We start from the raw sequence: 22786 nt of genomic DNA, 5'->3' as shown, positions 1-22786 counted from the left end.
TGAGACAGACCAGGTCCTTGCTTTTATGGGGCTTATATTCTAGAGGTTGTTTACTAAGACCTAACTCACAAGGTAGACTGAGCCGCACAAAATGTCGAGGCCGAGGGGCGCCTGGGTGGCTCAGTCGGTTCAGTGTCCGACTTCAGCTCAGGTCACGATCTCGTGGTCCGTGAGTTCGAGCCCCGCGTCGGGCTCTGGGCTGATGGCTCAGAGCCTGGAGCCTGCTTCCGATTCTGTGTCTCCCTCTCTCTCTGCCCCTCCCCTGTTCATGCTCTGTCTCTCTCTGTCTCAAAAATAAATAAACGTTAAAAAAAAATAAAAAAAAAAAATGTTGAGGCCGAATATTCTAAGGGGCCAAGTGTAAAGAACCTACTGATAATGAACTTGACGTCTTTGAAAACTAGAAGGCCCAGTGTGGCTAGTCTGTGAGCAGAGTGTCAAGAGATGAAGTTGAAGAAGCAGACCTTTCCCCCGAACACATTTTCAGGGCAGTTTTGAAAATGAATGAAAGCAGTATGCTGGAAGTTACACCAGGGCGATCGCAGTACTCTGGGATGTGTGGTCCCTGAATTAACAGGCCACAGGAAAGGAGCCTGCAAGCTAGTTTGTGACAAGATGTAATTGGAAGTCTTTAAGATCAGTCTGGTTGCCGGAGAAAGAATTACAAGGAAGCAAAAACAGAAAAAGGGAGCTGCGATCCCCACAATCGTGGAGAATATGGTGCTCTCCCAGGGCTCTCTCAGGGTTTCATCCTCATTACCTGTCACGCAGAGTACCGGTGGAGGGATTATGTTGCCAGTAAGGAAGGCTTTATGGAGCTCACGCCTGGACTAGATAGAAATAAAAAGTAGCCGTTCACGTGTCTTTAGGAAGTGATTGGAAGTGTAGGGGAGTGTCAAAGTAATAAATGAAGGCATGAAAGGGTTAATGAGAGGGGTGCCTGAGTGGCCCAGTCTGCCGCTCAGGTCATGATCTGGCGCTCAGGTCATGATCTGGCGGGTCCATGCGTGTGAGCCCCAGGTCGCGCTCTGTGCTGACAGCTCAGAGCCTGGAGCCTGCTTCAGATTCTCTCTCTCTCTCAAAAATAATAAACATTAAAAAAAAAAAGTGTTAATGAGTGATGAAGTGGGTGTGGGTGTTTTCCTGTATAAATAGGAGCTACAATATGGTAAATCAAACTGAAAAGGTAGCAGGGACCTTGCTCCGGGTGGGTGGGGGAGTGATCCGTAGGGGGCTTAAGTTTTGTTTTGTTTTTTTCTGTAGTTGGCTGGAAGCTACTGAAGGATTTTGAGTAGGATGGCGATATAAATACAGTATGGACGTCTTAATCAGTGTAGGATGAATTTCAGAGAGCAAAGACTAGCAGGGAAAGGAAGGAAGAAAGCACGAGAGAAAAGCAGAATTCTCATTCAGCAAAGGAAGCAACGGTAATTTATGGAGTGTGCAAAGCAACGCTCTAAGGCTTTTCATTTCATCTGTGTGATAAACATGTATCGCTATTTTTATGTGTACTAGACTCTCATAAAGAAACTTACTCAAGGGGCGCCTGGGTGGCGCAGTCGGTTAAGCGTCCGACTTCAGCCAGGTCACGATCTCGCGGTCCGTGAGTTCGAGCCCCGCGTCGGGCTCTGGGCTGATGGCTCAGAGCCTGGAGCCTGTTTCCGATTCTGTGTCTCCCTCTCTCTCTGCCCCTCCCCCATTCATGCTCTGTCTCTCTCTGTCCCAAAAATAAATAAAAATGTTGAAAAAAAAAAAATTAAAAAGAAACTTACTCAAGGCAGCGACAGGCACTGTGTGGCCAAACCAGGACTTAAAGCCGATTTTGTGTTCCAGGAAGGACAAAAACACAGCAAAGCACAAATGAAAAAAGACAAGCCTGTGATGTCATATGTACATTCAGGATTTTTATTTCAAAACAAAGAACCACAGTAACATTAATGATAGAAAATCCATTTGGAAATATTCACAATCCGGTCGCTGCGAAATGGGAAGACTTCCACCTGCTAACTGCCAACCCACTGTTTTTGAGGAGCCAGAAGTAGAAGGGCGGTTAGAGGAAGTCACCTGTTCAAAGCCCCATTCCCAAAGCTCTGTGAGTTTTGTTTTGTTTTTTTTTCCAGCGGCTCAACGACCAGAGGGAACAGTGAGAACTGGGGAGTAAAATACTGTCATAGGCAAGGGTTTGGCTAAAGGGCCTGAACTGTGTAAGCACCAAGGAGAGAGAGGGTGATCGAGCAACATATGAAAGAGGGAAGACAGAGTAAATGCCATGGGGTCCAATCGCCATTTATTCAAATACTGGGAAACTAGAGGATTTGTGGAGGTGTCCGTGAGCTGGGGCGAACAGAAACCCCTCCATCTCATCTAATTCTCCGAAATGCTTCAGAGTTAGAAGTCTTCAGTTTGTTTCTTTGTCCTCTTAAAAGAAAGGCCTCCCACTACCCCATGACTCCCCTCCAACGACCTCCAGAGGCCACATGTCCTGATCTCACACTTCTTTCCTACTCCCACTGTCTGGGTCTAGGGTGAGATGGAATCTACCACCAGTAGTCTCCTTAAGGAATTCTCCCCCATCTCTCCAACAGGGAAAGGTAGCCAGATGAGACTGAACTGTATAAAGTCTGGAAGAAAACCATAGATGCAAATTCCACCCAGAAGAGGCAGTGTTCTCTGTATATAGAGAGATGAGTTTTAACACATTCTGTTCGAAAGGGGGGGCTGTAGAACACCGAGGAAACAAGTTACCCATAAACTACCTTACCCAGAGCAAAGTGTCAGTGCACATACATTCATACTCTCTCAAGTGTGGGTTACACTGCACATTTACTCATAACTGTCTCAAATGTACGGCCCCGAAGGGCACTTGACATAACACTATGGAAATATGGCAACAGATGAACACACATGCAGTGACCTTAAAGCGACAACATATAGTTCAACTGGATAATAATCGTTCAGGAAAAGACCCACCCCCAGAGCTGAGGTTACAAATTCAAGGTAGTTACCAACATTCTCCTCTGAATTCTTTTAAAGCTATGGCTTAAAACAAAATAAAAATCAACAACTAAAATCTCCTAAAGAATAACATTTAGAAATACTGAACCTTTACCAAGAACCAATATTTTGGGATGCTCATTGGGAAGGCTCTCCCACCGGGCAGGTGGTAGGAGCTCATTAAAAAAACAAAATACAAAAAAGTGAGTCCACTACAAGGGGAGGGAGTTGTTTGGTCCAGCGAGGGGAGACCGGATTGCTAGAAACCGCCTTCCCTTCTCCGGACTCCAGCCAAAATTAGAACCCGTTAACCACCATTAACTACAATGCTCATCTCAATAATAACCCGAGATTTCAAGTAACACTACATAAAATCTTAAACAAAGAAAAAAGTTCCAAAGGTAACCAGTAGCTTCTTAATACAGGCACATGACTTCTCTGAGAAATTTAACTTGAGAGTTTCCACCTGAAGGACAGAAATCGCTGAGAGGCAACGCGCAACGTTCACGCACCCCATCGTACCCCCTCCGATAACACATTACTTTTCTCCGCAAATCTTCCCTTAATTGCACCTTGACCTCGCCAGTATCGAATCTTCTACCCTATAAACCTCTCTTTAAGTGCCTCCCTCTAACCTCAATTTCCTTACGTTTCCATTATTTGGTAAAATTACTTCACACTTAAAAAAATAAATATTTATGCAATAAAACCAGAAGGTAAAAATAAATAAAACTCAAGTTAATCTGCTCTGCAGAGAGCTGTATGGAAGCGAGGAAGGTGCTCGTATTTAATCCCTCTCTGCCCTCCACACTCCTGTAGATCTGCTTCCTGGTAAGTCTGGGGTCAGGGAAACTGTACCTCACTCTTACTCCCCTGTAGGCCCTTGTGGGGCCATAGTAGAAGCCAAGGGAGGAAGAGCTGGCAATGTTGTCATAAGCCAAGTGGCCAGTCCCTCCGGAGATGAAGCTAGGTTCACTTGGTCTCTTCTACACGGAAGAGAAACGTCCAAGAACTGAAATGTTTCGAAAGCCATTGAAGATACAACTAAGTCCAGCATTGGGCTCCTCTGAGTGCTCATGGTGTGTGAGGGAAGAGAAAGGAATCAAGTAGCAGCATTCGGAAACAGTCCTGGGTTACAACCTGATGAGGTCTCTCCCTCCTCTGGGGAGAGGTTGCTTTTCCGTGTTGGGAGGGAGGCGGGGAGGAGGCACGGCTTAGACGCTGGTGGCGGTCTCCTTCACGGGCTGGATGCTGTTCATCTCCACGATGGGGCCTTTCTCACCTCTGACAGCCTCCCTCGCCTGCCCTTCGAAGGCTCGTGTGATTTCCTCAAAAGTCCTGCCACGGGTCTCAGGGACTTTGAAGAAGGTGAAGATCAGGAAGATAACAAGGAAGCCGGTAAAGATGATAAAAACGTAGGCTCCTAAATAGAACTAGTGAAAAGATACAAAAAAAAAAAAAAAAAGGAGCATCAGGGTCAAATCTGGTCGTGGCCAAACTTGTTTCCGTGCCGTCCATTTCTAGTAGGCTCCAAGACATAACCTCTCCACATTTAACAAGAACATCAAGGCTTCCTCAGAGATTTACGATGCCCTTGCTAACTTACTATATTTTTCTGCAATTTTGAGTCGTTCTTTTTCCTCTTCACTAAAGTTCCCTGCTTCTAAATACCTACGGAGTAGTTTAGGACTGTTGAAGATGATTTTTAAAATCCGGGTTTCTGGGGCGCCTGCACGGCTCAGGTGGTTCAATGCCCCACTTTTGATTTTGGTTCAGGTCCTGGTCCCAGAGTCATGGGACTGAGCCCCGCATCAGGCTCGGTACTTAGGCTAGAGTCTGCTCAAGATTCTTGCTCTTTCCCTCTGTCCCTCCCCTGTGTGTGCTCTCTCTCTGTCACTCTCTGTTAAGTACAATTTAAATAAAACAAAATCAGATCAAATCTGGGTTTCTGAAAGACTCACAGAAATAGGAACTGCTTTCCAGAAGTCCACTGCAAGTTCCTTTATTTAAGGAACCAACTCCAGGTCATTTTAGAATAGGAGCTGTCTCATCCATTCATTGACATCCCTTTGTGTAGTGAGCCTTTAAGGTCACGGAGTCATGAATGCGAATTCAAATTATGGATTTAAGTGTTGGTTTGGAATCCCTGGAGGCTTAAAACTATCATTGTTTCTAGGCAGAACTATGCCTGTAATCACCTCGGACTGGTGGTCTTTTAATAAAAGTTCCCAGTTTTAGGGTGCTTGGGTGGCTCAGTTGGTTAAGTGTCTGATTCTTGATCTCAGCTCAGGTCATGATCTCATGGTTTGCGGACTTGAGCCCCGCATCGGGCTCTGCGCTGACAGCACGAAGCCTGCTTGGGATTCTCTCTCTCTCAGCACCCCCTCACCCATGCACGTGTTCTCTCTCTCTTTCTCTCTCTGGGGGGCGGGGAGGGGTGGGTTCCCAGTCTTACCCTCCTGCTTCAATCCTTTTTTGCCATCATTCCTTCTTTTTCTATATGCCATTGAAAATGAGAAAGAAAATCTGTTTTAAAACACTTGATATCTAACCCTCTGTGGTGTCAGGAAACAGATTTTAAACCTGTTGGCTTAGGCGAGCTGGTTTTGAGACTGGCTAGGTGAATTTCGTTTTCTTTCTTTCTTTTTTGAGAGAGAGGGAGAGGGAGAGGGCACAAGTGAGTGAGGGGCAGACAGCGAACCCCCACAAGGGGCAGAGAAAGAGGGAGAGAGAAGCAGGGCTCACCCAAAGTGGGGCTCGAGCTCACCTGATGTCGGAATGGAACTCGTGAACCATGAGATCATGACCCGATGCTTAACGACGGAGCCACCCAGGTGCCCCTAGGGGAGTTTTGTTGTAATTTACTTACTGCAGCTGAAGGGAAGAGTAGCCCCACCAGAAAGTTGGAGGTCCAGTTCGAACAACCAGCCACTGCCATGGCAGCTGGGCGGGGTCCCTGGCTGAAGAGTTCGGCCACAATAAACCAGGGAATGGGGCCTGGGCCAATTTCAAAGAAGGCCACGAAGACCAAGATAGCAGCAATACAGACAAAACTCATCCAATTATAGTTATCCTATATGAGAAAGGAACAAAGGCAAGTGAGTACTAAAAGACAGCACAACCTGGCTAGGATCTAGCCTCCCAGAGACGAGGACCTACTGAACACGAAAAGCTCCCTGTGCCGGGGTCCAGTGGGGTTACTGGACTATCTAGCCAAAAGCCCTGGGTTTTTGAATCCTAACCTTGTGCTCACCTCACACACAGGTCATTTTCACATTGAGATCATTTCACTGTCCGTAAAATGGGAGTCATTATTACTTCAAGATTACTTTAAGAATTAAATTACATAGGGTATTTTACAAGCCACATGTTATACGGATACAAGAATTGCAACAGCTTAACTACCTATCTCTGATGATCCACTTTTCTTAAAACTCTGGGCATGTGACCTTACGGATCTTCCCACCTGTGTCACAGAGGGTCACCTGTAACCTCTGCTACCCGCCTCCCCCCGCCCCCCTTCTTTTCCTCCAAGAGCACTCACCTTTAGCAACAAGGAGATGGTCATGAGGATGGAACAAAAAGCCATCCCTCCAAGGCCAATCATATGCAGGGTCCTCCTCCCTGCCCTTTCCACCAGAAACAGCTAGAAGGAGAATAACAGAACATGAAATTTCTGCTTTCCCTTTCGTGCAAACGCGGCATGAGTTACCCGAATCTGCCTTCCCAGTGGCAGGATACTTGTTATGGTCACCCCGCCCATTTTAGTTCCAAGCTGAAAGCATCCCCGCACACCTCCCTCCTTCTCATGCACTTCCTGTTTGCTTGGAGGGAGTGAAGTCTACTTACACCCATCACTCCATAGCTTTTCTTTCCCCGAAGAACAGGCCAAAAAGGTTTAGGTGATGGTAGGGAGGTGGAAGGCCGTGAAACCCATCTTTGAACATGTGTAGTAAGAACTGCCCCCCACCGGCCCGGCCCCCGCAAACTACCAAAGCACCCAACTTACAGAAACGACGGTGAAGATGGTATTAACCACACCCGCACCAATGGTGGCGTAGATTGGCTCCTCGACGCCCGCATCTTTGAAGATGCCTGTTGAGTAATAGAACACCTAGTGGGAAACAAAAGATGCAGCTCTGAAACCGCAGTTAAACAGAGAACCCTCAAAAAATAAACTCGACCGTCCCAGGAGGTTAAGGGGGTCCTTTCTGGGGTTTTCTTGTTCAATCACGGTATCTTTTCTGCAAATGAATTATCTTCTGAATCTTACCTCTTATTCTCTTCTTAGTTCTTGTCAATTCTAGCTGCTTGTTTCCATTTTTTCTTGTACGCTGACTCCTTCTGCTCCATTTAAGTCTCTTCCTTAACATCTTTTTTACCAACTTAGATCTAAAGGTTTAAGTCCTATTAATTTTTTCAACTAAGCCTCGTGTGTTTTAAAGTTTTTTTTTTTTTTTTTTTTTTGTTGGTAAGATCTACACCCAGTGTGGGCCTCGAACTCGTGACCCCAAGATCAAGAGTCAAATGCCCTTCCAACTGAGCCAACCAGCAGCAAGCCCCTTAAGTAAGCTTCTTCAATAGATAACTACCCTAGGCCTGAAAACAGTGATAGGTACACTGATATTCTAATTTGATGGTGAAGCAATTGAGGAGTAACCTCAAGCCTGCTCATGTAATTAGAGGCAGAACTCGGACTAGAATTCCTAGCTCTGGGTCCATCCCAAGTGTTTCAGGAAGTAATACCTCCTATCATTTTAACTTTATACTATTCAATAAGCTGCTATTTAACGTGTATGGTTATGTATGGCTGCTACAACTACCATGGTTAAAGAGATGTCAAAATATTGGACTCAGACTTCAAGGTAATAAGGGAACAGTGCCTGGCAGTGTCTAGATCATCTAGGCTCAGTCCCTCAGGTTTGAGTCAAGAGTTTATGATTTCATCCAGAGTGTTTGTCTCTACAGCAAAATTCGTCGGACTTTTTCATGAATATATGCATCTATACTGGGATTTACCTTTCAAGAAACAACTCTTACCACCTCAGATAGAAGCCGCGTATATTTGTATTTTCTAAAATAAGACTAAGGCTGTGCTTTTTACATTTTTTATTTTTTTTAGGTGTATTTATTCTTGAGAGATAGAGATAGAGCGCAAGCAGGGGAGGGGGAGAGAGAGAGAGAGAGGGAGACACAGAATCCGAAGCAGGCTCCAGGCTCTGAGTTGTCAGCACAGAGCCCGACGCGGGGCTCGAACTCGTGAACTGCGAGATCATGACTTGAGCTAAAGCCGGATGCTTAACCGACTGAGCCACCCAGGCGCCCCGAGGCTGTGCTCTTAATAAATGTTTTTTCTTAAAGTTTATTTATTTTGAGAGTGCATGTGGGGGAGGGGCAGAGAGGGAGGGACAAAGAATCCCTACCAGACTTTGTGCTGTCAGCATGGAGACCAGTGTGGGGCTCGATCCCACAAACCATGAGATCATGAGCTAAAATCAAGAGCAAGATGTTCAACCGACTAAGCCAGACAGGTGCCACAAGGCTGTGCTTTTGGAAGCAGATCTTCGGGCTCTTGGCTTAGTCCGTAGAACATGTGACTCTTGATCTCAGGCTTAGAGTTCAAGACCCACGTTGGGTGTAGTTTACTTTAAAAAAAAAAAAAAAAAAAGAAACTAGGGCGACTAGCCGGCTCAGTCAGTAGAGAATGCAGATCTTTTTTTTTTTTTTTTTTTTAATTTTTTTTTCAACGTTTATTTATTTTTGGGACAGAGAGAGCCAGAGCATGAACGGGGGAGGGGCAGAGAGAGAGGGAGACACAGAATTGGAAACAGGCTCCAGGCTCTGAGCCATCAGCCCAGAGCCCGACGCGGGGCTCGAACTCACGGACCGCGAGATCGTGACTTGGCTGAAGTCGGACGCTTAACCAACTGCGCCACCCAGGCGCCCCGAGAATGCAGATCTTGATCTCGGGGTTCTGAGTTCAAGTCCCATTTTGGGTGTAGAGATTAGTTAAAAATAAAATCTTCAAAAAAGGCAGGCAGGCAGGCAGGCAGGAAGGCAGGAAGGGAGGGAGGAAGGAAAAAAGATTTGTAGTATCATCCCAATCAAAAATTGCTGCTCTAGAAGAGAAGGGGGAGCTAAGACTGCTAAAAAAAATTCCAATAATACTTAATATTATAAAGCTTGTGAGAAAAGACATTTGAACAGTTAAACCTAGCAATGAATAGTTATGCCAATACTCTCTCTTATCTAAAAGCCTATACAACAAAAACCTAATGCATATGTACACATCTCAAGGAAAGTTCTTACAGTCAAATTACCTTGCTATTTGCTGCTATCAAGCGGGATTCAAGCTAACTCGTACATCATCTCACCCTCAAGTAGTTTTACTCTGCTAGGTAAACACTACCCATCCTCTGACCCTCTGCCTTTTCTAAGGAAATTAGAAAACACCATTTACTCAAATGTAGGTTGAAAAAGTGTTTTCACACATCATTTCCTGAAGTGGGAGGAGTCTGTACTGCAGAGTGCTAATTTATCATTTGTAATTTTTCCAAGAGTGGGCTTTTTCTGATCCTGCTTCACAGGGCCCGCATTGGAGCCTAAATTATGCATGCTGGGTGCGAGTGAGGCACCTAGGGTGCAGAATTTAAGGAGGCGCTCATGCTTAGGACCACTGACTTGTACCTCGATGCCTCACTCTAGTCCCAGCCCTGCTGTTCTGGAAAGTCTTCAGAGTGTATTTTACTACAGTGATTTTTTTTTTTTAATTAAAAAAAAAAAATATATATATATATATATGTACACACATACAAATATACATATATACATATATATATATATATATATATATATTTTAAGTAACCTCTATAACCAGCGTGGGGCTTGAACTTACAACCCCAAGATCAAGAGTTGCATGTTATACAACTGAGCCAGCCAGGTGCCCCTGCAGTGATTTTTAAAGCGACAAAATTTGAGAACAAGATTCACTGAAGTATCTTTCCTCCCAGTTTCTGATATTACATCCTCCAACCTTGCATGAGAAGCACTGCTATTTCAGATACAAGCAACCTTCTTGGCGTGTTGCAGAGAAAAGGCCAAAGGCCAACTTGCTATAAAATGATCTAATCATATTTTTTAAAAATTTTTTATTTATTTTTATTTAAAACAAAATTTTTTTTTCCAACGTTTTTATTTATTTTTGGGACAGAGAGAGACAGAGCATGAACGGGGGAGGGGCAGAGAGAGAGGGAGACACAGAATCAGAAACAGGCTCCAGGCTCCGAGCCATCAGCCCAGAGCCTGATGCGGGGCTCGAACTCACAGACCGCGAGATCGTGACCTGGCTGAAGTCGGACGCCCAACCGACTGCGCCACCCAGGCACCCCAAAATGATCTAATCATATTGATCAGAGAGTGATGAGAGGGGCATGGGGGGGGGGGGGGAGGGCTCAGTTGATTGAGCATCCGACTTTGGCTCAGGTCGTGATCATAGTTTGTAAGTTCGAGCCCAGCGCAGGGCCCTCTGCTGTCAGTGTGGAGCCTGCTTCGGCTCTAAGTAACCCCCCCACCCCCACCGCCCCTCCCTAGCTCTCTCTCTCAAAAATAAATACACATTAAAAAAAAGAAAGAAAGAAAAGACTGGTCAGAAGCTCTCAAGGCATTCATCTGAAATTTAAAGAGGCAGGACAGCAGTATGTCTCAATTACAAATATTTTATCTGCAAATGGATAGAAGGTAGGGGAATAAATACCCTCTCTTACCACACCGAAGACTCAAATGCTGAAAGGTGATTACATGCATAGAATATAAGTTACCTGCCAACTGTCAGCTTCCATTTTGCTCCCCACTTTAAACGATCAGAGTCACTATTCTAGTTGTAAACATACATATAGAATAGTACATGTATACCTCTTGAATGGATTGCCTCATTATTCCCCTGGGCTTTACCATGCTTTCTAGACTGTAAAGTCCTGGGAAAAAAAGCCACAGCAGTAAATTCTTGGATCTACGTTAGTTGTATGGCTTACATTATCTTTGATGACACGAGATAAGAGTTAGGGGCACCTGGGTGGCACAGCTGGTTAAGTGTCTGACTCTTGATTTCAGCTTCGGTCATGATCTCATGGTTTCTGGGCTCGAGCCCTGCATCGGGCTCTGCGCTGACCTCGCAGAGCCTGCTTGGGATTGTCTCCTTCTTCTTTGCCCTTCATGCACTCTCTCTCTCTCTCTCGCTCTCAAAATAAATAAAAATTAAAAAAAAGATTGACCAAAGTTAAAGACAACCAGCAATAAAAAATGAGTGGGTCAGAAAGAGGATTAATGAAAAGTAGATAAATTTGTAATGACCTATATACTGAAAAAAATTTGGAAGAGGACAAATGTGAACCACAAGTTCCAAGACTAAAGGTGATGAATTTTTTGTTTGAATTTATTTCATGTTTCCACATGGAAAACATGTGCTGCAGACAGAATCTTAAAGCAATAAAACAGGGGCGCCTGGCTGGCTCAGTCAGGGGAGCGTTTGGACTCTTGATCTCAGAGTTGTGAGTTCGAGCCCCACGTCGGGTGTAGAGATTACTTAAATAAATGAACTCTAGTAATAAGGAAATAAAAACCAACACTAAGTCAGAGCCTGGATAACCAACACTTTGGAGTGGCCGCCATGTGGCGAGCGTCGTGGGGTGACCACGCCAGCACCTGGCACCGCGGTCAGGGGAGTTAAGTGCAACGTGGGCCCCCTCAGACGTGGAGCAGATACTCACCGCGTTGATTCCAGAGAGCTGCTGGGAGAGCTGGAGCATGATGGAAATGATAATGGGCTGCTGGTAGCTGGGCGATCTGAAGAGCTCCAGCACCGTGGGTTGCTTTTCTTGTGCCATCCTAGCACTCTCATCTTTCATCTCCTGGATGTCCTGAGTCACATCCGGGGTGCCCCACAATCGCTGGAGGACTGGTAAAACAAGCAAACCAAGGATAAGGTTAAGGTGCTGACCTAAGGTCATTTTCCCCGTAACAGCTGGGAAGAAGCCACGCGAGACGAGCCTTGGCTAGCATCCGTGCCTTAATCGGCTTCTCTCTTAATTTTTTTTTAAGTGTTTATTTATTTTTGAGAGGGGGGGTGGGGCAGAGAGAGGGGGGACAGAGGCTCTGCACTGACAGGCTGACAACAGCGAGCCGATGTGGGGCTTGAACTCACAAACCACGAGATCATGACATGAAGTCGGACACTCAGCCCCTCCCGCCTTTTTAACTCTCACATCATTCTTTAGGGGTCGAATCGAGGGGTGCCTGGGTGGCTCAGCCAGCTGAGCGTCCGACTTAGGCTCAGGCCATACATGAACTCACAGCTCATGAGTTTGAGCCCGGCGTCGGGTTCTGTGCTGACAGCCTGCTTCGGATTCTGTGTCTCCCTCTCCCTCTGCCCCTCCCGATTGTGCGCGCGTGCTCTCTCTCTTAAAAATAAACATTAAAAAGAATTTAAAAAACCAAAAAAGAAAGAGAGAAGAAAGAAAGTTTCTGACATGAGAGCCATCAGGAAACCCTTCACTCGGGTTCTGAGGGGCAAGGGAAAGGAGAGGACAGACCCAACACCCTCGTCCTGAAACAAACCGCAGCCCTAAAATTCCTACAGTGAGGGTGTGAGGGATACTCACTGTCCTTGGCGTTCTCCTCTTCCTTTCTGTTAATGAGCAAGAATCGAGGACTCTCCGGGCAGAAGGGAAGGGCTGCGCTTTGTAGGATCGCAGGAATGATGGTGAAGCCCAACAGCAGGGGCCAAAGCTCTTCTGTCCCCAGGATGACTTTCAGGCCAAAGATCTGGAAGCCAGGCAAAGAGGCTACCATAAATCTCATCCTTTCCGAGCCACGGTGGATTAAAAAACGAAATTCGGAAAACCCTCCGTGCTTTTACCACAGGAAAAGAAAAACTCTTGTTTCTTCCCCTTTCTCTACCCTCCCTTGCCTCCGAAGCTGTCTGTGAGTTCTAGTAATGATACCTGAAACTTACGTAGTTGAATGCGTGCCAGAGATTCAGGACTACTTTATGTTAACTCATTTAGGGAGCCATGAAACTGACATTCAGGAAGTACCTGAGCCACGAGAATCCCGACGACGATGCCCAGCTGGTTGAGAGTGCCAAAGGCCCCCCGCAGGGCGGTAGGCGAGATCTCGCCAATGTACATGGGCACAAAACCTGTGCAGAGGCCGCAGAAGAGGCCGATAATCAATCGGCCCAGGATCAGCATTTCAACCGACTTGGCTATTTTGCAGAACCCCATAAGGCAGCCACCAGCGACAGCCAACAGGTTGACGATGAGCATCGAATTGCGCCTGAAAGGTTAAATGAAAACACAAGAGAAATTAGCAAAATAGGCCCAGTCTCTCTCCTTCTTTCCTTGTCTTTTCACCCTTCTCCAGCCTTATTATGTACCTTCTCTTTTTGGTCTAACTTTTCCTTTTTCTGTTATCAGAACATTTCTAGCTGGGATAACCAGGATCGGCAGTTCTTACACCTCTGTGTGCATAAAATCACCTAGAGAACTTGTTTAAGATTTTCCTAAGCCCCAGCTGTCGCCAGAATCGCAGTAACCACAAAGGCCAGTAGTTCCCAAAGTTGGCCACAGACTAACAGCATCAGCTAGAGATCTGCAACAAATTAAAATTGTCCCATCCACCCAATTTATTGCATCATTAGGGTGGAGCCCAGCAATCTGATCCCCAAAGCAGTCCAGGTGATTTCATTCAAAGAGAAGGTTTAAGAACCACCGCCCTGGGCAATTCTGCTACAGCTGGTCCAACACATTCTAGAGAAATTTTTGGACCAGTACTGATCTCTGTATGCTTCTTACGGAGTCTTGTTATAACGTAACTGCTTAGATGTCACCAACAAGTAACAAAGATAGAGTTCAGACACATGTTTTTCTATTTGTAAAAAGCAGACCGCCTTGCAGTTCGCCTTCTCTAAGGCTAACCTGTGGGGAGGCCGTCGACAATTAGTATCGAGAGCCAGAATAAAATAATAAATTGCCGCATTTGTGTGTTAGATGTGGGAGGCAAGGCCACTGGAACAGCTAAAGGATGACAAGGTAAGAGGTTAACACTGAAAAATTACCGCAGATGTTGGGAAGAACCAAATCTAGATTCTCCCCTCGGGAGGCCCACTGGAATTACCCAGGGGAGCTTTGAAATCCTGGGGAGATCTTAAAGGTACATCCCAAACCATCCCTCATTCTCTCTTTTGCCTTTCTCTGCATTCCTTTCCCTGGGTCCCCACCTCTCTCTAGGAGAGAGGTTCTTTCTCTCAAGAAAAGAACAATTGGAAGAAAGTCACGTGAATTGGGAGGTCCACACTAAAATTTCAGTGACTTTAGTTGACACAAGGTGCCCTCGACAATGCAAGCCAAACAATGATCAAATAAAAACGGTTGCTTTAATTTTTTAAAAAGTTGAATTCCATTTGTGTTTCCAGGACATCTCATTAGCAGACGAAATGGTTCCTTCACCAGAATACTGGAAGTATTCTGCTAAGACATTTTAATCAAGTTAGCACAGAATGAGGAGATTCGATTTTCTTTTGGGGGAGGCGGGAATGTCAGTTCAGTTATTTGGCCATTGTCCACACGTGCCACAGACCAAGGATTACAAAACGTTTCCTCCCGATCCGGCTTTGTAAAATAATGCAAACATCTGCACGAGACCGCAAAGTTTTTAAGAAAAGCAAACAACTTCTGACCTTGTGAATATAAGCAGGTTTCTGGGAAATTCCACAGTGCACTTTATTAGGGAATCCTGAATTAGCTTATGCTGGCCTGCCAAAGGCTAATCTCTTGACGGGCAACACGGCTTCAAGCAAGGGCAGTCCTATTCAGTGCCTGTTGGACTAAGCTTGCCTTGATCAGATTGGGGAATGCTCTCATTCAAATACATCCTTACCTCCTCCCCCTCCCCCTTTTTTTTTTTTAAGTTTTTATTTACTTAGAGAGAGAGAGAGAGAGAGAGAACGAGCGGGGGAAGGGCAGAGAGAGAAGGACAGAGGGTCCTCCCAAAGCAGGCACTGTGCTGACAGCAGTAGGAAGCCCGGACGTGGGGCTCAAACTCAGGAACCATGAGATCTTAACCTGAGGAGGACGCTTAACGGGCCACCCAGGCGCCCCATAGCCTCTCCATCCTGATTCTCAATACCTGTTCTCAATGCAACCAGCATAGCCTCCTTCTTTGCCCAGGTTCTAGTCAATACCTGCCAAAGCGGTTGACAAAGAGTCCAACGGAGAAGGAGCCAATCATACCACCGACGGAGAAGATGGCCACAGCCAAAGACCAGAGGGAAGTGAGTAACACCTCATCGCGAGGGTTGTTGTGTGTGTTATTCAAAGTGTTGTTGAGAAAGTCCTTTATGATCTGCAAATTAAAATGGTGGGTGGGCAGGCAGACTGTTACACTTGAATGAGAGAAGGGACAAATATGGGCGATCTTCTCCTCCCTAAGAAAACAGCATTACGATTCCTTTATAGGTAGAGAATCCAGTGAGTGAACAGATGGGATTGGAAGAGACCCAAAACATACTGGAGTTAATGGCAGCTCCGAAAAGAACAAGCTTGATTTGTCCTGAAAATCCCAGTAGGTAGTAGCACCAATATTCAGTGACTACCCCAGTCCTCCCAAGAACCCCCCACCTCCCCATTTTCCCACCATCACGACAGGGTGAGAGGAGAACGGGTCCAGTCACGGGTTTAAGGAGCAACTGAGTTTTTTGCTTTAATGATTCAGCTATAGACTGCCCCACCGTTATTCTGCCTCTTCAGCCTTAGCCGATCTAGGCACCAAGTTTGACTGAAATTCTTCACTCTTGAAACCCTACTTCAAGGAATAATTTCCCTATTCCAAATTCTAACCCTTAACTCTAGCTTCCGGCACTCACCATCTCGGGAGCATTGATGACTCCCGTGTTGTAGCCAAACTGGAAAGAGCCTATCGTAGCGATGGAGATGGCAAAGATCAGCGGCGCCGTGACCTGGAGTGGGGAGGGAGAGAAGGGAAAAAAAAAGTCCTTAAAACTCTCGATTGAGTACTAGGAGCACTTGGCTATGAGCAGTATGCAAAGAACAAAAACTTAATGACATTTAGGTAACGAATGGGGAACACAAAACAACAGGTTGTACTGAAGAACTTATCCAGAGATGTGCAGACCATTACGTAAACTTAGGAGAAGTGGCAAGATACTATGGGAAGAAAGTTAAGGGGACCTGGGTTAATTGGTTTGAAAGTATTCAAAAAAAAACTGCCCCAGATAAAAGCAAGCATAGACCTGGGGCTTCCTGGAAGTGGATTATTTTGGAAACAGTGTCTCTCCTGTACCCCAGATCCCACTGAAGCCCAGAGTTGTGGTGGTGGTGTCCTCATCACTGGGCTGTTCTTATCTCTCGAGATAATGTAATCTACAGCATCTACCCACAGGTATCCAGGTCCGATTTGAAATTCTTCCTGTTTACTTGATAACGTACCGCTGCCCCCACCCAGCAGGGGGCGTGCACTAGCTCCCTTCCATCCCAACACTGGGGAGACAAGGTGGGGAGGAGGGAGTCGTCTTTCACCTTGCTGGAGTAATTCAAGTGTTACCTGAAATTTCCAGCTCGAGGTAAGCCTAATTGTTAAGCCTGAAGACATCTTCTGCAGCGCTCTCCCAGTCCTTCCTTTCCTTGAACCCCCTCCCTGTCCGATTAGACTGAGTGGCTGGCTAGGAGTTTCCGTTCTCCAAGCTGACCTTGTACCCTAGGCAACTAGGCCTAAGTACCCGAGTGCCCCCGCCCGCCCCGTACACAGCTCTTTCTGCTTAATCCTTTTCCCATCAGTAAGCACCTCTTCTTTTCTGCCTCACCTCATCATTTACTATCCTGAGGGCCTTTTCCTCCCCGCCCCCCCCCCCCCCATCTTCATCCCTTCTCTTATTTTCATTTATTTTCAAGTAAGTTTACCTTAGTGATGATGCTTTTCTCCTTGCAAATATTGCATACACAACACACGATGACCTATTAATGTATCGTGCACTCACAATCGCAATCAGAATAAGGGCCACGGGAATTCTATCTCCTTAGTATCCAGGAACTCCTATAGGTTATAGAGCAGATGGCTGAACACTGACCCAGGCCCCCAAACCAATCCCAGGCCTTTTCAAGGTCTAATGCTTCCAGAGGAATCTTTGCGCTCGCTCAGAGACCCACGCTTGTCATCAACACAGCCAGGCAGCCTTAACACTCAACCATTTCATCCTCGCATCCTCAGTGCATGTGATTATGTAACAAAACAAAAACACACACAAAAAACCCCCTGAGAAACACACACAACTTCTCCCGGTGTCTCTCCCTACGACGGAAAGGTGAGCGGGACGGGGATGAATCCTTGATAGGCTCTAACATCCAGAGTAGTGGCCAAATTGTGGCACTGCAGGCTGGAGAAGCGAAAAGGCCTGAAGATGGCTAGATGACTTAGAATAAAACCCAGCACAGTCATTACCACTGAGTTCGGCCTTTCTGAGTGTGCCCCGCAGGCGCAAAAATAATTGATAATCGTATCATCTCTTACCTTATGTGTCCCCATGGCCCTAATTTAATTCTTTTCCAGTCTTCAATAAAGATCTAGGAGTGGGATCCCAAAGCCACCTCTTACAGTCAGCAAAACCTCCAAAATGTCCTTCTGGGCAGCAAGTTCTTCTCCAGGTCCCCAGGACCGCTCCACATGTCCCCCTCACTCTCACCGTTAGAGCTCGCCGGCTTACTTATTTATAATCTCTGCAAAGGGTGGAGCCTGCAAGGGAGACAAGCCCCCCGCCCCCCCAGCCCCACCCCACACCCGCCCCTAGTGATCCCGTGACCTCTCGGAATTTTGTGACCTCAAATTCTACCCCCACCCTAGACGACAACTCCCTCCCTCCCCTTGTTTCAAAACCACATCCTTCACCCTCCCCACTCCGTTTTTTAAGCTCGTCCTCCTTCCCTCTTCTAATAGCCGCTATATAGCCTCTTAGTTTCACAGACAAAATGCTACCAGAAAAGGCTGGAGGGAGGGCAAATACACTTTAATTTTTGCTCTCGCATCTGCTGGGAATTAAATTAATCTATAAAGGGAGAACAAATGCTATTTATATAAGGCAAAGTTGACTGGGTGCTACTATCTGAGAGTTAAGGTTGCTTGAAGGAGTGTAAGCAGAAAGATGCACAATGCTATGAATTTATCAGCTGCTTTTTGATTACAGGCTAGGTCTACAATCTTGAAGGGGAAGGAAGGGCAGTTTGAGAGAAGAAACGCAAACAAGGGAAGAATTGGACCAGGTTTTGGCTCTCCTTGTCCTCGGATTAGTACAATCTCTCCCAGGAGGAAGAAAACCTGAGTATCTGGGAGCCAGACCAACTTCCCCGGGGTGCAGGAAGGAAAAAATCAACTGCCTATGGGACAGGATCCAAACTCCTTAATACGGCATTCACCATACCACCCATTCTGAATCCTACCCATTCTACAATGTTTTGCCTCTACTCTCAGGTTTATAGCGTCTACAGATGGAACAATTACCAAATTCGGTTAAACACGTATTTGCTGCACACGCAGTAGACGTCAGATGCTCTCCAAGAAGTTGGGGACTCATCAGTATGTAGGGCAAAAAACTTCCTGGCTTTTAAGGAATTCATAGCATTTCCCTTCTTCCACTTACCATGTTTGTTAAAAAGGGACAAGCCCAACTGATTCTTACACACTGGAGAGAATGATCAATAGCCTATTAATTACGGACTGTGAATTTCTTGAAAGAAAAGAGTGAGATAAGTATCCGATTTCTAAGCCATAGGAGACAATTGACCAAGATGAGTAGGAAAAACAGATAAGAAAAATGTGAACAGAGGAAGATGGAAGGATAATAAGAGGAGAGAGAGAGAAGAGGCTCCAGGGTGAGAGTAAACAAAGAAAACAATTTAGTTCTGATTAAAGAGTTGGGGGAGAGATAGTATCGAGGCTTTGCTGGTGGTGTGTGTGTTGGGGGGTGAATAACTGGTCAAATTCCTAATGCCCATTAATTTGTAGCCTAGCAACCCCTTCACTATGGGGGAAGAGGGTGCGCAGTGATAGAGGAGTAAATGGACATAATGTTTCTAGTTGGTAAACCCGGGAAAGTGCATCTCTCTTTGGGGTTTTGGTTGAGGGCCTAGAATTCAAACTGATGCTACTGGACCTGAAACAAACCAGAGTATGATGTCTCTCTCTTTTTTACAGCGAGGATATTTTCTAAATCCAACTGTTAGCTGAGAGAACCGAGTATGAGTGAAACGTGACATCCAAGAAAACCTTCCCTGAGGTCACACCTCCCTTCCCCCCACTCACTCCGGGTCCTTCCAGGAAACACTGAGCCTAGAGGCCCCTTTAGTTACCACAGCAACTGAATTGAGCAGCCAAAGGACAAAGAATATCCTGTATGGCAGCGAGGTCCAATGGAAATAGAGTCCAAGCACTTATGTAATATAAAATTTGCCAGTAGCCACATTAAAAATTTTTAAAGAAACGAGAGGGATTAATTTAAAAGTAATTATTTTATTCGACCCACTATAGCCAAAATAATATCATTTCAGTATGACGTCCATCTAACAATTATTACTAAGGTAGTTTACTTTTTTTTCCCCTAAGAAGTCTTTGAAATTCAGTGTATATTTCACATTTAGCATACATCTCCATTTTAGGCTCTAAATGTTCTATAGTTAAAGTAATATGGTGTCTATCAAAACAACAAAGTTGTGTTTGATCGGAAAATATTTTAAATGAATAAAAACGAACAATTCAGCTCTTCAGGTGCATGAGCTACACGTAAATACTCAACAGCTACATGAGGCTCATGGCTGGACCTTGCAACTTAGAGTAAGAGGACCATGATGCCCTGTTTTTCTCTGGTCTTTTCTGCGTTCTTCCTTTCTTCCTTCCTTCCTTCCTTCCTTCCTTCCTTCCTTTTTCTTTCTTTCTTTCTTTCTTTCTTTCTTTCTTTCTTTCTTTCTTAAATTTATTCATTTAAATTCAAGTTAGTTAACATACAGTGTAGTATTGGTTTCAGGAGTAGAACCCAGTAATTCATCACTTACGTACAACACCCAGTGCTCATCCAAACAAGTGCCCTCCTCAATGTCCATCACCCATTTTCCCTGCCCCCCAACCCCCACCCCCATCAGCCCTCAGTTTGTTCTCTGCATTTAAGAGTCTCTTATGGTTTTGCCTCCCTCTGTGTTTTTATGTTATTATTATTATTATTATTATTATTTTGGTTTTGAAAAATTACGTTGCTGCTTCATCTTTTTTTAAAATTTATTTATTTTTAAATTTACATCCAAGTTAGTTAGCATATAGTGCAACAAGATAGATTCCTCAATGCCCCTTACCCATTTAGCCCATCCCCCCTCCCACAACCCCTCCAGCAACCCTCTGTTTGTTCTCTATATTTAAGACTCTCTTATGTTTTATCCCCCTCCTTGTTTTTATATTATTTTTGCTTTCCTTCCCTTATGTTCATCTTAAAGTCCTCATATGAGTGAAGTCATATGATATTTGTCTTTCTCTGACTAATTTTGCTTAGCGTAATACCCTCTAGTTCCATCCACGTAGTTGCAAACAGCATGATTTCATTCTTTTTGATGGCTGAGTAATAACTCCATTGTATATATATGCCACATCTTCTTCTTTTTTTAATGTTTTCATTTATTTTTGAGACAGAGAGAGACAGAGCATGAGCAGGGGAGGGGCAGAGAGAGAGAGAGACACACACACACACACAGAATCCGAAGCAGGCTCCAGGCTCTGAGCTGTCAGCACATAGCCTGACACGGGGCTAGAACTCAACGGACTGTGAGATCATGACCTGAGCTGAAGTCAGACGCTCAACCGACTGAGCCACCCAGGCGCCCCTAATACCCTCTAGTTCTATCCATGTAGTTGCGAATGGCAAGATTTCATTCTTTTTGATTGCCGAGTAATACTCCATTGTATATATATACCACATCTATCCATTCATCCATCGATGGACACTTGGGCTCTTTCCATACTTTGGCTATTGTTGATAGTGCTGCTATAAACACGGGGGTGCCTGTGCCCCTTCGAAACAGCACACCTTAGATAAATACCTAGTAGTGTAATTGCGGGGTCGTAGGGTAGTTCTATTTTCACTTTTTTAAGGAACCTCCATACTGTTCTTCAGAATGGCTGCAGCAGTTTGCATTCCCATTTATCTTATTTCTTATCTTTGCTTTTATTTATTATTTGTCTCACAGTGTCACTCTTGGCTCTAAATCACTTTATCTTTTCTTTCTCCTTCTCCTTAGGCTTAGCATGATTATTCTTCAATGTTTTGCAAGGGCAAATGGCACAAATAAAAGTAAAAAGTAGGTCTGTATTACCCCCCTCATTTACTCAGAGCAGGCTCCGGCATAATTCCAGAACACAGTTTTTGCCCCAGTAATTATCTGCCCAATGGTTAATGAAATAACAAATGTAATCGTGAAGGCGCAGGATTTATGTGTCCCAAATAAACACGTGTAAAACAGCTATGGAGAAAGATAAGACTGCAGGTTAAGTTTTGGAAATAATTTTGTAGAATATTTCCTTCTTGGGGAAAAAGGAGGGAGGGCGAAAGGGAGAGAGATGTGAAACATATTTTGTCTGGCTAACTCAGTCTGAGAAAATTACCTTAAAAAAAGGTAAGCCACAGGAACAGAGAACATTCTACTTGTGGCAATATATGTACTTTTTTTTTTTAAAGGTTACAACTGGAATTCAACTGAATCTCAAGAATGTAAAAGTGTGCTGACATATTGAGACACATGCTTCTTGGGGACGAGGGACCTAATAAACTCCTGACCTGAAACCAGTCAGTGCTGGGCTTGTCCCCCAGAGTAACAGACATCCATTAGGTAATCCGCACCCTGGGCAATAGATAACAGTTGCTCAATACATCTCTGCGTTGGTATGTTTTGGGGAGATTGGTTGGTTGATTGGGGTCTTCGATGCACTTTGAGAGTAGGTCCCACTAGATTCCCAACTCTAGTTAGGAGTTACAAGCTCTGGTGATTAATTTGGTGATTAAGCTAGGGAAGGCCACCAAGGTAAATAAAACATGTATCCTGTATCATTGGATTGCTGTGGGACGTTCTTCCACCTTTACTGAAAACAAAAGAGGAAATGTGGTGGATACATATGAAAATGGAATAGACTGGGGAGAAATGTTACTAAATTCCCACCTCATGGTTTAATGTAGGTCTGCTAAGAAGAAAGTAATGAACGAAATAATGGCCTGAAGTCTCCTAAATCCAAATACAGCTATCTGCAGACCACAAATCTCAATCCTAGCTTCTTGCTAGTCTGTGGGAGGCTGTTTGCTACTGCGATAACTCAGTGGGAAAACAAACCAAAAAATCCTGAAATCGAGAAATACGGGTTTGAAACACGTAGAGTTACAGACAGAGAAAAAAACTGCTTCTTTCACAGGCCAGTGTAAATGGCATTTCAAGGCTCACCAAATAGCTAAAGGCTAAAGATTGCCAGAGTTAATTCTACTCTTTGCTTTGTATTTGTAATTTTCCTCATAAAGAACAACTTTTGTTGCAGCATGTTATTTTCTAATCTTCCTCTACCACGTTAAGTGCAGTCAGAGTTCATTTGGAATCCAAAAGCACCAAAGAAAACACAGGGTAAAGAAAGAAAAAATTTGAGAAATGTTGATTTTCTTGTCTAAACTGGGTTGCAACCATTCATCACTCTAGCTGATCCTGAAGCA

The 22786-nt window shown here is 44.8% G+C and overlaps 1 protein-coding gene across 7 annotated transcripts in view; it reads right to left on the bottom strand.

Annotated features, from left to right (window-relative positions):
• Positions 1-1884: 1884 nt before the first annotated feature.
• Positions 1885-22786, bottom strand: part of SLC2A3 (solute carrier family 2 member 3) — a 90329-nt gene continuing 69427 nt past the window's right edge. For 6 of the 7 annotated variants that reach the window (XM_047865517.1, XM_047865514.1, XM_047865515.1 and 3 more), the window contains 9 exons: positions 15914-16006; positions 15233-15393; positions 13086-13326; positions 12651-12813; positions 11760-11947; positions 7004-7108; positions 6539-6640; positions 5864-6067; positions 1885-4427 (listed from right to left, as the gene is read on the bottom strand). In XM_047865517.1, the coding sequence (XP_047721473.1) occupies positions 4209-4427; positions 5864-6067; positions 6539-6640; positions 7004-7108; positions 11760-11947; positions 12651-12813; positions 13086-13326; positions 15233-15393; positions 15914-16006 (1476 nt within the window). In that variant the 3' untranslated portion in view covers positions 1885-4208. Of the gene's footprint in view, positions 4428-5863; positions 6068-6538; positions 6641-7003; positions 7109-11759; positions 11948-12650; positions 12814-13085; positions 13327-15232; positions 15394-15913; positions 16007-17574; positions 17769-22786 lie in introns of those variants that run through there. The other variant, XM_047865521.1, reaches the window with a different exon arrangement.

The sequence above is a fragment of the Prionailurus viverrinus genome, chromosome B4, assembly GCF_022837055.1.
Source record: "Prionailurus viverrinus isolate Anna chromosome B4, UM_Priviv_1.0, whole genome shotgun sequence".
In the NCBI taxonomy this organism is placed as follows: domain Eukaryota; kingdom Metazoa; phylum Chordata; class Mammalia; order Carnivora; family Felidae; genus Prionailurus; species Prionailurus viverrinus.
The sequence above is the reverse complement of the archived record's forward strand: the minus strand, read 5'-3'. Positions and strand labels throughout refer to the sequence as shown.